The 16,949-nt window shown below is 33.0% G+C and overlaps 1 protein-coding gene across 1 annotated transcript; it reads right to left on the bottom strand.

The window, feature by feature from the left end:
* Positions 1-7,896: 7,896 nt before the first annotated feature.
* LOC140433662 (facilitated trehalose transporter Tret1-like) lies at positions 7,897-11,051 on the bottom strand. Its single transcript, XM_072521641.1, has 2 exons — positions 11,007-11,051; positions 7,897-9,267 (listed from the first exon to the last, which is right to left on the bottom strand). The coding sequence occupies exons 1-2, from the start codon at positions 11,049-11,051 to the stop codon at positions 7,897-7,899; spliced, it is 1,416 nt and encodes a 471-aa protein (XP_072377742.1).
* Between the last annotated feature and the right edge of the window lie 5,898 nt (positions 11,052-16,949).

Genomic DNA, 16,949 nt, shown 5'->3' with positions numbered 1-16,949 from the left:
AGTGGAGGAGTTTAAGGGAGGCCTATGTCCAGCAGTGGATGTGGCATGATGTTGATGATAACCAATTTCAGTTTTAACCGAGTTTTTTTCGGTATCCGAGGTAGTCACGGTCCCAATTACCTCGAATAATCGCGAGTCTACTGTATAGATAATGCCGATGAAATCTTCATTGGGCCTCCGGCCGGATGCCAGTGAATTAACGGATGAGGATTCTGGAAATGAGGATGAGGGAGGCACTTTAAACAATCTCGGGGTGTAGCAGTAGTACTCGAACAATGTGTATGTGTAGCAAATTTGATGTCGGCATGTATTGATTGCAATTATACTTTTCATATGAAGACATTCTAGTTGTAATATAAATTTCATTGTGCTTTTTAAGAATTTTAGTTACGGTATTCTAATAACCTAGAGTTACATTTATGTAACACATGTTTTTTCGTTAGTTAATAGGTTTTTGTCCCACAATATAAATATAAGATAATTTGTCCCACAATCCTACCACCAATACTACTTCACTAAAATAGCGTCGTAAATGTATCATCAACCTACCTACAAAAACATCTGGTATACTACTGGTATCTAACATACAACATCGGGCATTTTCCAATATTTTACAACCTCAATTTCCCACAATATATATGTGGAAAAAATTGAATATATATTTCTAAAAAAATTCTAAATTTGTACTGTATACTCTATGTTTAATAGCATTTTGATACTTCAAGCGTTTGTGTTGATTTACGGATATTAAGCTTTCTTTACCAGCTTGCTTAACTACAGGGGTTTTAAAAAAATTAATGTATATGGATTTTTATAGTAAATAACCTATACCAAAAGAAAAGTTAATAGGATATAGTATTTCGCTACAATCGGTAATATTTTATACACTTTGATCATTTAAACAATACGATATAATATTAATTCATTCCAATGCAATGTCTAATGCAAATTACCTGTCTAATGTATATAATATTATTTATTGAAAAATTCACATTTTTTGAAGTTTTCTACATTATTCTGTTCAGTATAGTTCAGTGGTTTGCTTCTTTTTTTAAATTATGATCCCCAATCTTGTATGCATCCTGCTTTACTTCAAATATAATTGAAGCTCTGACTTGATTTTAGTAGGCTACTGTTACCCGTTGGTCATATGAAACTTCCTTGTTATAGTTTTAAGTTTACACTTTCATAAGGAAATTCCATATACAAACAAAAGCAGAAAACCTTCAAATAAGATATGTTTATGCAACACAGATTCGTCGAATGTTATACATTGTTGCAAGTGCTATATGAGGTAGAAGCTTAAAACTCTGAAATCAAAATCCGTAAAAAATGGCATTCGAAACGTGGCTATATAGGCGTATTCTTAAAATTCCTTGGACTGCAAAAGTTTTAAACGAAGAAGTTTTAAGACGAATTGGACATCGCAGAAAGCTCATGAACACAATTAAAATAAGAAAAACATCGTATCTGGGCCACATACGTCGAAACAGTAAACACTCTGTGCTGTACGTCATCATGCAAAGAAGAGTAGAGGGAAAAAAAGGCTTGGGAAGAAAGAAGAAATCTTGGCTGAGGAATATCAGAGATTGGACTAACCTCAGTGTTGAACAGATATTTCACGTTGCAAAAGATAGGGAAGCGTTTAAAGAAGTGATCGCCAACCTTCGTTAGAAGATGGCACAATAAGAAGAAGATGTAGCACAGTAAAAGAAACTAAAATAAATTAATTTATTAATATAGTCTTCTTCTTCAAGTGCCATCTCCGCGGCGGAGGTCGGCAATCATCATAGCTATTCGGACTTTTGAGACGGCTGCTCTGAAAAGTTCATTTGATGTACATCCGTACCACTCTCTCAGGTTGCGCAGCCATGACATTCTACGCCTTCCTATGCTTCTCCTTCCTTGAATCTTTCCCTGCATAATTAGTTGGAGCAAGGTGTATTTCTCTCCACGTGTAATATGTCCGAGATATACCAATTTTCTTGTTTTAATTATATTTAAAATTTCTATTTTTTTATTCATCCTTCTCAGAACCTCTTTGTTTGTGCCGTGTTCTGTCCACGATATTTTCAGAATTCTTCTATACACCCACAGCTCGAATGATTCCAGTTTTTTCATTGATGTCGCATTCAAGTTCCAAGATTCCATTTCATAAAATAAAGTCGAAAAACATAGCACCTCGCCAACCTAATTCTTAGTTCCAATTTTAAATCCCTTGAACATAGCACTCTTCTCATTTTGTTGAAATTTGCTCTAGCCTTTTCTATTTTGATTTTGATCTCCTGAATTTAATCATTTGTGGAGTTAATCATTGTTCCCAGATATGCATATTTGTTCAATTGTTCGACGTTGGTTCCGTTTATTAGAAGATTCTAGTTATTTCTTTGAGGTTTCATAGTTAGACCATACTCTTTTCCATACTCCGCTATTCTGGTCACCAGTCTCTGAAGATCTTCAATATTTTCGGCTAAGATCACAGTGTCGTCCGCATATCTAATGTTGTTAATGGAAACTCCATTTACCTTTATTCCAGCTGTTTCACCCTCAAGAGCGTTTTTCAGGATCCCTTCGGAGTATGCATTAAAAATAATTGGCGACAATACGCATCCCTGTCTCACTCCACATCTAATTTCAATTTCTTCAGACAGCTGTTCGTTAACAGGTACTTTTGCTCGCTGTTTATAGTATAAATTTGATATGATCCTGAGGTCGTTGTAGTCAATCTTCTTTGATTTCAGGACAGTCATTAATTATTTATGTCGTACTTTATCGAATGCTTTCGAATAATATAGTAAAGTATAGTAATTTAAGATTAAGTGTTTGAACATCCATTTAACTGGAAAAGGCATGTTTTTGATATTTAACTTTGATAATATACAGGGTGTCCCAGACTAATTTACCCACGCTATATCTCTTAAACGAATAGAGATTTTCGAATGAGACAAAAAGTGGTCTATTCTACTTGTAATACACTTAAATATGGCGTAGAAAAAATCATCCCCTAAATATGAATCCCTTAGTTACAACCCTTAACTTTAATTTTTTTAATGGCACCCTGTATATTTTTTTATAGTTTTGGATGTGGTCTTCTATCGTCTATTCAACAGATTTATTAGAAATTAAATCGGTTTGTAAATAATCAAGAAATCAATTTATTTTTTATTTTGGTTAATGAAGTGTCCCAGATTAATTTATACAGGCTATATTTATTAACAAAATAGAGATTTTTTTAAAGGGACAAAAACTGGTCTATTCCCTTTGTAATACACTTTAATATGGCGAAGAAAACATCATCCCCTAAATATTCATCTCTTAGTTACAACCCCTAACTTAAATTTTTTAATGGCACCCTGTACATTTTTTATAGTTTTGGATGTGGTCTTCTATCGTCTATTTAATCGATTTTTTAAAAATAAAATGGGTTTGTTAAGTATCGAGAAAATATCAGTTTATTTTTTATTTTTGTTAAATTAATCAAGATAGCCTTAAAAAATAGAATAGAAAAGAAATATTATGCTTTATTATCATTGAAAATTTTACTATTTTAACTACGTCGTATAACTTCTTACGTGCGTACGAAGTACACAGTCTTTTTATTTAAACGTTATTTTTAATTTTTCAAAATTTAACTAACTAATATTATTTACATTAAATGTTCGAATTGTAACCCACCTGCTGCAACACACATTTCGAATCGTTCCAGAAGATTTCTGGTACATGTGGCTCGAATCATTTCTGGAGTAATTTGGCGACATGCTTTTCTTATTTTTTCTTTTAATTCCTCTAAATTTTGCGGTTTTGATTGACAAACAATATCTTTTATCGCTCCCCAAAAGAAAGAGTCAAGAGGTGACAAATCACATGAACGTGCGGCCCACATAATTTCTGGAGAGTTGTTTGCTATCCAGTGGTTATCAAAACGGTTTTGTAGGTAGTCGCTAACGATTCTCGCATTATGTGGAGGAGCTCTGTCTTGTTGCCACCACATTTCTTGACGCTCATGAAGAGGAATATCTTCTAGCAAATCGGGTAGAATGTTTTCTAAAAAGTCTAAATATCGAACACCTGTTAGAGTGCCGTTAAAAAAGTAAGGACCTATAACACGGCCATTAAATAAACCGCACCACATATTTATACCCCAAATATTCTGAAATCTTGTTTTTATCATCCAATGTGGGTTCACGGGAGACCAATAATTGGAATTGTGATGGTTGACAACACCATTATTGTGAAATCTAGCCTCATCACTCCACAATATTTTTGATAAAAAAAGTGGATCATCACTGATTTTTAACATCATTTTTGCAATAACTCAGGACGTCTTTGGTCTTCACCAGGCTGTAATCCTTGAACTAGGTGCACTTTAAAAGGATGGTACTTAAAATATTTGAGAATTCTATGCACAGAACTTTTTGGAATGCCATATTCACTGGCGAGGGTTCTAACAGACACCTTGGGATTAAAATTAACATATGCTAGTACATTAATAAGGTTTTGGTTACATCTTACTGTGCGTTCAATTGTACGTACCTCTTTTATTATTAGGAAAATGGCCCTGTCTAAGTGAGCGTTCCAAATTCTTAAAGGTTTTTTCGCTTGGAAAGTTTCGATTTGGAAACCTTTCTTGATATAATTGTAGGGAAATTCTCCTATTTTTTAGGCATTCTCCATAAATCAAAATGATATCAACGTACTCGTCAGGCGAAAATAAATAAGGCATATTGAAATGTTATAGATACACAATTACAACAAATATAATTATTACTGGTCTAATACCAAACGTCAAAAATAATAATTGTTGATTTGACAGATCAAATCATGGCAATCTGAATTAAGGGTAATATCCAAGACGTAAAATAACCGCAAAAGTTTTTCAAATATTGTATTTTGTTAATTTTTGCACACTGGAAGATAACGTATGCTCCTACAAAGACCAAATTTTAAAATATTAAAAATAATGTTTAAATAAAAAGACTGTGTACTTCGTACGCACGTAAGAAGTTATACTACGTAGTTAAAATAGTAAAATTTTCAATGATAATAAAGCATAATATTCCTTTTCTATTCTTTTTTTTAAGACTATCTTGATTAATTTAACAAAAATAAAAAATAAACTGATATTTTCTTGATACTTTACAAACCCATTTTATTGTTAAAAAATCGATTAAATAGACGATAGAAGACCACATCCAAAACTATAAAAAATGTACAGGGTGTCATTAAAAAATTTAAGTTAGGGGTTGTAACTAAGAGATGAATATTTAGGGGATGATGTTTTCTTCGCCATATTAAAGTGTATTACAAATGGAATAGACCAGTTTTTGTCCCTTTAAAAAATCTCTATTTTGTTAATAAATATAGCCTGGATAAATTAGTCTGGGACACTTAATTAACAAAATTAAAAAAAAATTGATTTCTTGATTATTTACAAACCGATTTTATTTTTAATAAATCTGTTGAACAGACGATAGAAGACCACATCCAAAACTATAAAAAAATATACAGGGTACTATTAAAAAAATTAAAGTTAGGGGTTGTAACTAAGGGATGAATATTTAGGGGATGATTTTTTCTACGCCATATTAAAGTGTATTACAAGTAGAATAGATCACTTTTTGTCCTATTCGAAAATCTCTATTCGTTTAAGAGATATAGCGTGGGTAATTTAGTCTGGGACACCCTGTATATAATGCTATATTGATTACAAGGGACTGTTGTAATCTTCAATATTCCAGCAGCTATCAGTCTGCACTTAATAATTTAGATTTGGTATAGGTCAGAGAAGAAGAGGAAAACTCAGAGCAAGGTTCCTTGATAACATCGATGAATACATGAGAAATATGGGAATACGTGCTTGGCGGAGAAAGGCGATGGATAGGGACGGCTGGAGAGAAATTCTTGAGGAGGCTAGCACCGACGCAGTGTTGTAAAGCCAGAATGATGATGATGATAGGAATAAAAACAACCCAGTTGTTGATTTGCGGGATCTAAAAAGTTAGAGAAAGTAAACGTCATTCATCTAACCAGGCATTTTTTTAAATATAAATACGAAAAAAACAGAAAGGGAAATATTGGTGTCATATTTTAGGAAAATAGGATATTTTGGTGTATTTAGAATGTAGAGATGCTAATTAAATGTAAAAATGATAGTGGCGTACATCTATCATTTTTGGGTAGATCGAAGCAATACTGTCGGCTTATATTGGATGAAACTAATTTTTGATTTAATCACTACATAAATAAGCAAAGCTACCACATTTCTATCTTGAAGTAATCCAGCCACTGTTTGGAATGCTTGATGGGCTGGTGGCATGATCGGTCGTTACTTTTCCATAAAAAATGCCGGACAGAACTTTATAGTCCATGAAAACTGCTATAGGTGGGAAATAAAGAATATTTTCAGAAAGATCAATTGTTTTCCAACCAAATTTAAATTCATAGTAATATCAGAGAACTACGAACACAGTGTGTTCGTAGTTCTCTGGTAATGTGACTACTACAATACTTTTCTTATATTCTATAATCTTTATCAAATATACCAACTATTTCTGTTTCAAATTAAAGCATATTTGGCCCAAAAATAATCTACAATCTTTTATACGGTTTCTAGTAAATCTCAAAGTGTATAAAATGCTATTGCTCAGCAAGATATATAAATTTTGAAACGGCAATGAACTATGGTTTACATTTTTAAGTATAGGGTATTTACTCAACTATAGTAAATATACTGAAGCTATACAGTAATTTGAGCCATTGATTAGTATACCAAATGAATTCACTCATCAGAATGATTTACAAATATCTAAAAATCTTCCTGAGATTTGAAAAATTAACTTCTTAATCTAATTACGTCCTTTAAAATCTCAAAAGATAAGCTAGAAATGACGCTGAAACATTTAGTTATTCTTTAAAATTATAGGTACCTAAGAGGTTATAGAATTTTGCAAAAAATATTGGTATGGAGAAATTATACCTGGTATCTGAGTAGAACCAAAACGTACCCATTTTATAGAGTATATATTTTTATTTCCACATTTTAACAGATTTATTTAATATTTGTTTTCTTCACTTTAACCAACTTTGTTAAGCTTTAAGTTTTATAGCCAATGTAATAAAAATTGTGCCCATTTATTTAAAAGGTTTTATTATTCTTATCATACACACAGTTCCACTATCGTCGTACCAAAATATTAAAGCTCTTATTTTAGCACTTTAAACCCACGCTGCAGTTAGCTTAATACTTATTACATATCCTTTACATTTTGTCTAATAATAAAGTACTAGAAACGTTGCCATTACATTTTTATTATACATACTTTTACCTTCAGCAATCCTCATTCTGAAAATAAGCTTTAGAAATGAAATGACCCATTTCACCAGCGATCAAATGAGTAATCTTCGATGGAATAATCAATAAATTTCTTTTGAATGAAGACAATAAATTCGTCTAAGAATTATTCATAACTAATATATTTTTTATTTGTTTGGTATATAAGTGTATATTGGAAAGATTATGTTGTTTATATTTACTTTTACTCCATTATATTCCACGATTTATCCATATAACAGATGTTAGTCACTGTATATCCTAATGTTTGTGAAAATACTCAGTGTTTTCTCTAAGTTCTAATTAAGTATTAAATTTTATTGTTATATTGGGTACGATTTGGCTCTCTAAAAATATTTTTTATTTCACTTTTTTCTCCTGGCTGGCAATATTACTAGTTTCAGCACCAATAAGCTAAAAATCATCTCTATAATTCAAAACAATCTTTTGTATAGTTGTATTTTTCAATATCGTTGATATGGTTTTCTGAAATGCAATTTGAACTGCTAGCAATATCTTTCTACTACGCTTATTGAGACTTTGTGCATTTGTCTCATGGCGTTGGATCACCTACCCGTGTCTATCTCAGTTAAATCTCGTCCTTTGGTCTCCGGTACACAGCATACAATAAAACACAGCCCGCAAATAGATATAAAAGCGTAGAGCCAAAAGGCTCCGTACAGCCCTAATAATTCCTGAAAGTCCACGAATGTTTTTACTCCAACAAAAGCGCAAAAATAACTAAAACCTGTGGCTAGAGCGGTTCCGAATCCACGATGCTCTAACGCGAATAGTTCGCTGACCAGCAGCAAACTTATAGGGCTTATTCCTAAAGAAAAAGCCACCGTGAAAACTAGAACGCATAGTAAAGGGATCCAGTCCAAATTAGCTACAGATTTCGTATTAACTTCCTCATAATAAGCAAATGAGCCAAAGGAGGCCAAGGCCATTGTCATAAGAACGCTAGAAGCTACCAATAGAGGTAGTCGCCCTGCAGAGTCGACCAATAAACCTGATAATAATGAGGATAATAACTGAACTACGGCTACTGCAACGGCAGCAGTGTGAGGATTAGTGTTGCCAAAAGTCTCCTTGAAGACACTTACCACATAGAAGTAAAATGCGTTAGCTCCTGAGAATCGTTGAAAAAACATTAGACCACAAGCGATTAATGCTGGACTTTTTAAAGTTTGCATGAGCAGTAGCGGATTTTTTGGCATCGGTCTCGAAAGCACATGTGCTTGGAGTAACGCTAGTTCAAGTTGTAGATCTGCAGTATCTCCTCGTAACCATCGTAAAGCTTTCTCAGCTTCTTGGTCTCGACCGCGCAGAACAAGAAAACCTGGACTTTCTGGAACATTTAATAGTACGAGACACATAATTGCTGGAACTAAAGAGATAAAACCAGCTAACTGCCTCCAATTTAGAAATGCTCCAGCAATAAATGATACCAGTACTCCTGCATGTCCTGCTATTTTTAAGAGAGCACTGAGACCTCCACGAATAGATGGAGCTGCAATTTCACTGACATAAACTTGTGCGCTTAGTTGAACAATTGCTACCAAGAATCCGCTAATAAAAGCTGAAAAACACATCACTTCTACACTTACAGCAAATACAGTTATGATCCAGCATATAGTAAGAGGAGCTCCAGCAAATACCAACGTTTTTCGTCTGCCCCAACGGACTGCCAATCCACCTACCGGTGCTCCAAACAGAGCTCCAAGAAGAGATAAAGATGCTAACCAGGATGCTTGTTGTCCACTAACTGGAAATGCTTCAGCATCGCTTTGTTGCAGGGATGCAATGGCTGGAGAGCTATATCCTTTTCCAAGTCCAGCGGTAAGTGGTCCAAGGGAAACTGCTAGTGACGCTAGAACTTGGCCCAAATATTCTGTTTTCTGCGTTACAAAGATTTCGCCGTTGGGGCCTGCCACCTAAAAAATAAATAGATTCGCTGTAAATTTAGTTCAAGTTAATAATATATGATGTAATGAGTACATATGAATTGCTATTAAATTTTTTAGCAAACAAAGATTGAAACAAAGTTGTGCAAATTAAAAAGTCATTAATTTATTATTTTCGATTACTAGGATTATCGTGTCATATTTTTAAAATCGCCTTTATTATCCATGAAAAATTTAGTATTATCTTAGTTAAAAGCTTAAAACATGTTCTATCCAAATATTAATCATCAGAGACGAGAATGCATCTGAACCTCTAAAAATCATACGAACAAGCTAAATTTTGCCATGAATATTAATTTTGGGACCCAAAAAAGATGCAAAAAAGTTTACCACTTTTAATCCCGGGCTTTCCCCAAAAATCCCCCTCATAGGGGGGTAAAAACGCAAAAAAATCGATTTACCAAGAATCTGTACGCCGTAGAAAAAATTTTTTAAATAAAAAATGTAGCTTAGATAATTGTAAACAAAAATGTTCATCCTTAATTTGAGCAAACCTTTTGCTGACAAAGGTTATTGCCTTTACTTTGATAACTTTTTTCGACAATTCCGCTATTTGAAAAACTCATTAGGAAGAAACTATTTGCTTGTAAAATGTACAATGTACAATCCGGCCATCAAGCAAGGAAAAATATTTGGAAAACGAGGTCCAGGAAGAAGAAGAACATCTTGGTTAAAGAACCTTAGAATCTGGTTATCTGAATGACTTACAGATATTAACAAATCGCATAACAGAAGTCAGCAACAGATACGGACTAGCTCTTAACATAAAGAAAACCAAATTTATGACAAGTAGTAAAAAACCAATACTAAACGCTCAAGTTACAATCAACCAACAGAATATCGAAAGAGTCGAGCAATATACATATCTAGGCACCAATTTAAATAGCCAATGGGACCACTTAACAGAAATTAAACAGCGAATAATAAAAGCAAAAGCAGCATTCGTTAGAATGAGAACCATTTTCAACAGTCGAGACATATCATTAAAAACAAAATGCCGTCTATTGAACTGCTACATGTTCACAGTTCTGCTCTACGGAATGGAAGCATGGTCACTGACTGTTGCATCTATGAATCGGCTCGAAGCTTTCGAAATATGGTTACTAATGTGGAGGTCCTGCGTAGAATGGGGAAAGAATGTGAAATTCTCATGACCGTCAAAACTAAAAAGTTGGAATATCTAGGACATGTAATGAGAAATCAAGAACGTTACGGCCTTCTCCAGCTGATTCTCCAAGGGAAAGTAAATGGTAAGAGAGGACCGGGAAGAAGACGCATTTCCTGGCTTCAAAATTTACGAAAGTGGTATAACACGACTACCACTGAACTGTTCCGCGCTGCAATAAATAAAGTAAAGATAGCCGTGATGATCGCCAACATCCGGAACAGATAGGCACTTTAAGAAGAAGAAGAATCTGGTTCAATACAACATCTGTGCAGCTTTTCCGCGCTGCTGCAGTTAAGATAAAGATTGCCATGATGATCGCCATCATTCGTAACGAATAGGCACATCAAGAAGAAGAAGACAATCCGGCAAACTAGAAAACAATTTTCTAAGAACTTATGCTCCGACAAAAAGTTAAAAATGATTGAATCGGACGCTGTGTCTTCGGAAAATACTTTCGTATACGAGTGGAAAGATGTGTGAAATGTGTGACAGTTGCCAGTATCATGCATAATATACAAAATATGTCAGAAGTATCACATACCGATAAAAGAGGGCAATCGGAGAAAGTTCCTTGTCCTATGGCCATAGTGGACTACAACAGATACATATATGGGCGGCGTGGATCAGTTTGATCAATTACGTTCCACGTAGATAATAACTTGGAAGTCCAAGAGATGGTGGATGAAAATTTTTTATTACCTGCTTAATGCGGCAATTGTGAATAGCTAAATTTTATACAAAGAAGATATAAGGAATAACAAAAATAATCAGAAGCCCATGTCTCATTTGCAGTTCAGAAGTGATCTGGCAAATTCTCTTATTTCTACATTTACGTGTCGAAAACGCACAGAATCCCAGATAAATTCGAACCAATTTGATAATACAGGACCTTGCCTTAAAGGGAACCTACCGTAGATGTGCAGGGTGTAGCCTAAATAAAAAACAAACTAGGTCAAATATAATTTGTAAAAAATGTAATGTTGCTTTATGCAAAACCTGTTTTTGAACCATACCACAAAAATTAATATTTTGATTTTTATAATTGTTAGGTAATAAATAAGTTTATATACTTGTATATTTCAATTTTTGTAATAAAACGTAAAAAAAATATAATGGTATCTATATTTACCAGTGATCTTTCGGCACTTTGTTGTTATCCTAAAGAAACCCTGGTAGCTATATTTACCAGTCATTTTTTACGTAAATTTTTGAAAAAATCATTTGTGGAAAATTTTAAATATTTTTCCGGTAAAAATCAATGAAAAAAAGTTTTGCTACTTAAAGTGTTGATTTAACCATAAAGCTTCAAAAATTGTTACCAGATTACAGCACATTATTGTTTTTGTTTAAATCGTAACCTCTTTATAACTTTTCATTTATAAAGATGTACAGTACAAGCTATAGAAGGAATGTAAAGTACAAGGATGACTGTTAGATGACATTTTACATCGAATTCGTGTCAGTTCAATGTAGAGGTGTTTAATTGGGAAATGAATTCCAATGTAGAGGTGAATGAGGATATACATAACCAGGCTTTGCTTTTAATCGAAGTCATGTATTAAGTCTTGTGCAGCAGCTTGTTAGACAAGTTAGGAATGCTATCGCCCAAATTGTGAATTCAGCTTTTTTAATCGAGTTAATCGAGAATTGGAACGTGAAAGTGAATATAATCAGGATGCATTGAACTAATTAATACGAAAGAATTATGATTACGAAAGAAGTTTGGTTTCTTTTCCGCTAAATGTGTGAAATTTCATTTGAACGTAGAACGAGCTCATTAATAAAGTATTCCCAAACATCATTGATAACCACAATAATCACAATTGGTTGAGTCAACGAAAATTTTGGCAGCAAAATATAAAGATGATATAGACATAATAATTCGAAACCAAATCGTTAGTCAACTGCGTTTCTTCAAATTTATCGATTATGTAACAAACGAAGATATAATTTGAAGATATAAGAAATAATTTCAAATATGAACCAACTAAAACTATGTATAATTGGGTGATATGAAAAGTCATATGCAATATAATACACGCGACGATACTCAAAGGAAATTTTAAGTATAAGAAAGTTAGCATTCCAAGAATTTAGTTAGCAATCGAATTTAAAAGAATTTAATATCTAATTCGTCTTGCATTAGCTGTGACGATAAACAAATCACAAGGCCAATCATTGAATGTTTGTGGACTGAATATAGAAAATAATTGTTTCTTTCATGGCCAATCGTACGTAGTATGTTGATGTGTAGGCCAACAGAACGAAAAATATAGGTTCACAAGATTATTCAATGAAAATAATCGACACAACTGCAACCCATTCAGCAAATGATGACTTTATTGCCACCAGGGCCGCCGCTACCATGTGTGCCAAGTGTGCATCGCACACGGGCGGCCAACAATAGGGGCGGCCAAAAGCAGTCTACTGATGATAATACTTTTTTAAAACGAAAATAAATTCAAATAATTAAATAGTAATGATTCAGATAATTCTGTGAACTCTAATATTCCAAACAATAATAATTATTCAGTACGTGATAATACTCAAATGCGTTTCATTTATCATGTATACTTCTTTTTTTCATCCTAATCTAAAAAAAATGTCAGAAAGAAAATATTATTTATTGTATGAACTGCCGCCCTTTTGCAGGTACAGTCATAAAGCAGTTTCGGGAATACTTTTTAATTCAAAGCGGCTGGCGGCTTTCGGACTTCAGTTATTTGGGATTTCACACGTATATACTTTACAAGAATTTAGGCAAGTGGTTGTAAAGTTATAATATTGTTCCTATGGTTATGTTTATAGATGGGTTATTATGTCTTATGTTCAGTCTTAGTTGAGAATTCGATGAATTTAGACACGCTTTTGATAAACGATTTTGTTTGTAAAATATAGTAGTGTGCCCGTTTCTTTTGCACAGTAGGTACTGTATTTCGAAGTAACGTCGAGATCAGAGCAAATTTTATTCGTATACGCGTTACGGCTACATATTATTTGGAGAAACATTATTTGGACAACTTATTTGAAGTGTTTTTGGATTTATTTTGTTAAATTCGCCCGGCTTCGTTCTTAAGTGATAATTTCAAAATGTCCGAAAGAAAAAGAAAACGACTTTCAGGCTTTCAATAAAGAAAAATAAAAAAGGCAAAAACTGAGGAGAAAAAAGAACTTAGCGGTGCACTGGAATCATTTTTGATGAAAAATATACATGAAAATATAGAAGACTCGGATATAAATTTAGGACCTTCAACTTCAAGCGAAGTCCAAACCATAGAAAAAAGTACCAAACAATTGAATATTCCTGCGGAGAGAGACGGAGGATTTGATGACAATAATAGCGATAGTGCGAGTGCTGATGCTGAAACGCCTGAACCTGAAACCACCAATATGCAGTAAAACTAAGTTTTGAGTCAGTGGAATTTTTTAATACTGTACAGGAACTATATGTATTTTTTTCTTCTTCCAATATTAGATGGAACATTTTATTAAAGCACGGATCGATGCAATCGCACCATTAAAAACCCAGATTAGTGAAATATATGATGCTTTAGAAAAATTGCAAAATGGTAACACAAGGGATATGAATACTAGGACTTTAGCAAAATCCCTTAAAAATAAAATTTGGAAATTCAAATTCATGTGTTCTGTTGTAGTGTGGCAAGATATTTTAAGTAAAATAAACATCGTCAGCAAAATCCTTCCTAGCAAAAAAGTCCAAAATTTGACATAAAATCTTCACTTATGCACTTGATAATTTAAAAAAATATTTCATAACCAAACGTTCTGATAAACATTTTCAAAATTTTGTAACCGAATCCAGAGAGATATCTACAAAAGCTAACATAGAAGAAGATTTCCCTAGCTCCTCTACCGAACGAATTAGAAGAAGAAAAGTGCATTTTGAGTATGAAGGAGCTGATGAACCTATATTATCTCCGGAATTGTCATTTAAAATAAATTTTTATTTTAAGATTTTGGATGCTGCCATAACAGCAATTGAAGAACGGTTCCAATTACTTCAACAGCACACATACATTTTTAGTCTAATATATAACCAAAGTTAAAAACGATGATGAAGTTAAAACCAATTGTGAGAAAGTGAATCAAGCCCTTACAGACATAAACAGCCCAGAGACTGACATTAGTGCAACCGATTTATATGAAGAAATTAAAGCTATTCAACCATTTTTTTCCGCAGAAAAAAGTCCTAGTGATATTCTTGAATATATTTACGAAAATAATCTTGTATCAACATTTTCTGTTGAATATTACGTATGTTATTAACTCTACCTGTTACTGTAGCTACGAGTGAGCGGTCGTTTTCAAAACTTAAGATTATTAAAAAGTATTTGCGATTCTTAATGAAGCAAGATAGACTTTCTGCTTTAGCAATGTTATCTATAGAATATGAAGTGTGCGCGACATTGGACATTAAAGATATTGTCAAAAAGTTTTCCTAGACGAAAGCCCGAAAAGTGCGTTTTTAGTTTTTTTATGTGTTTATGTTTCTATTCACGGTTTATTTTAATTAAATGGACGTTTAAATTAGGATATTAGGATATACATAAGGATATACATTAGGATAATATATGGACGTTGGATCATGGAGATTAGTCTAAAAGTTCAAGTAAGTATTTATCTATTTACAAATTATTATTGTTATATTATGCATCTTCTGCACATTTCTTTAAATAATAGTATGTATGTCTAAAGTGTTGGAAGGGAGGCGGCAAATATTAAATTGCTCACGGGCGGCCAGTACCTTAGCGGCGGCTCTGGTTGCCACGTTAATTAGATCACTTTTAAACTTTTATTGAATTTAATTATTTGATCCTAATATAAAAAAGATAATTAACTATAGTAATTAAGGCGTTAAGAAGTTCGAAGCTAGTGTATTCTATTATATCCCTGAACTATCATTAAAAGAAATTTTACAGTTTTAGATAACAGAAATCAAAATATATATTTAATGTATATTTTGCCAACTATTTCTGAGTTGCAAATCGAAACATCCAAAATAAAATATTTTTAATTAAAATTGTAGTCAAAAATAGAGTTGCTATACACTACAAAATAATAAAACTACTGAATATACTTTTACGGTTTAAAAAATAAACAATTATCATTGTTTAAACAGTGCATTGTGCGTTATGTGTACTCAGTTTATTAATTCAACAAAGGAATACAGAGGATAGTTTGGCATAGAAAAGATGACGTTAGTTTTGAAAAGTATGTTGTATCGTTATCTCTAAAAAACAAATACTAGGGCTTTTTCGTGCGAGAAAAGATACAAAGTATGTAGTCGAAAACAAGAATAGAATTTCATATCTCGATGTACAATAAAAACAATGCTAGAATGTTTTAACTATGATATTTGTTCTATTTATATACAGTAGTGTCTCATAGTCCGTTTGAAAATATAAGATATGAAAAATACAACTCGACACGGCATTAAATCTGATCAGAAAAGAGGCATAACAATAATAATGGGTAAATTAAATGCTAAAATTGTGAAAACAAAGACATTTGGACATTGCAAGTAGTGGTGTATCAATTTTAATTAATAATTCATATGACTCGATAAGAATACCTCTAAATACTAACTTAGAGGTCATTGCTGTCACCGTCATTGGAAAAACTAATATAAACCTTTGCAATATATATCTACCTCCTGGAACAGTAATATCCAGAAATGAACTGGAGGATCTTTTCAAACAAATTCCTACTCCACGAATCATCTTGGGAGACCTAAACGCATATAATCAGATTTGGGGATCAGCATATAAAGACCAACGGGATACACTAATTGAAGAAATTTTAGATCATCTTAACTTGTCTCTCTTAAATGACGGAAGCCCGACTAGATTTAATATAAGAACTGGAGAAGCTACTCCACTTGATCTAACAATATGTGACAGCGATCTTTACCCACATTTATCTTGGTATCCAATGCAATACACATACAACAGTGACCATTATCCATTAATTATAGAAAACAACCAACATAACCGCACAACCCATTTTTCTCCGAAATGGAAAATGGATAAAGCAGATTGGAAGCTTTTTGTCGAACAAATAGAGTCGGATATAAACAAGTACTCGACAACAATAATTAATGTCGAAGAATCTCTAGACAACTTGACCAAAATAATTATTAAGGCAGCTGAAAACTCAATCGGTAAAACAGCTCCAACGAAACGCTCCACACCAGTTCCATGGTGGAACGAATCTTGTAAAAAGGTCATTAGAGAAAGTAAAACTGCCTTTAATAAATACAAAAGAAATAAATCACTCGAAAACCAACTAGAATATAAGAGAACTCGAGCCATAACTAGATTTACAATAAAGACAGCTAAACGTCAGTCCTGGATTGATTATGTTTCTAAAATAAACAGCTCTACTCCTATGACATATGGAAGAAGATAAAACGAATATCGGGAAAAAATTTAAATTTAAAAATCAACTCACTTAATATTCAAGA

Source organism: Diabrotica undecimpunctata, chromosome 2 (assembly GCF_040954645.1).
Source record: "Diabrotica undecimpunctata isolate CICGRU chromosome 2, icDiaUnde3, whole genome shotgun sequence".
In the NCBI taxonomy this organism is placed as follows: domain Eukaryota; kingdom Metazoa; phylum Arthropoda; class Insecta; order Coleoptera; family Chrysomelidae; genus Diabrotica; species Diabrotica undecimpunctata.
The sequence above is the reverse complement of the archived record's forward strand: the minus strand, read 5'-3'. Positions and strand labels throughout refer to the sequence as shown.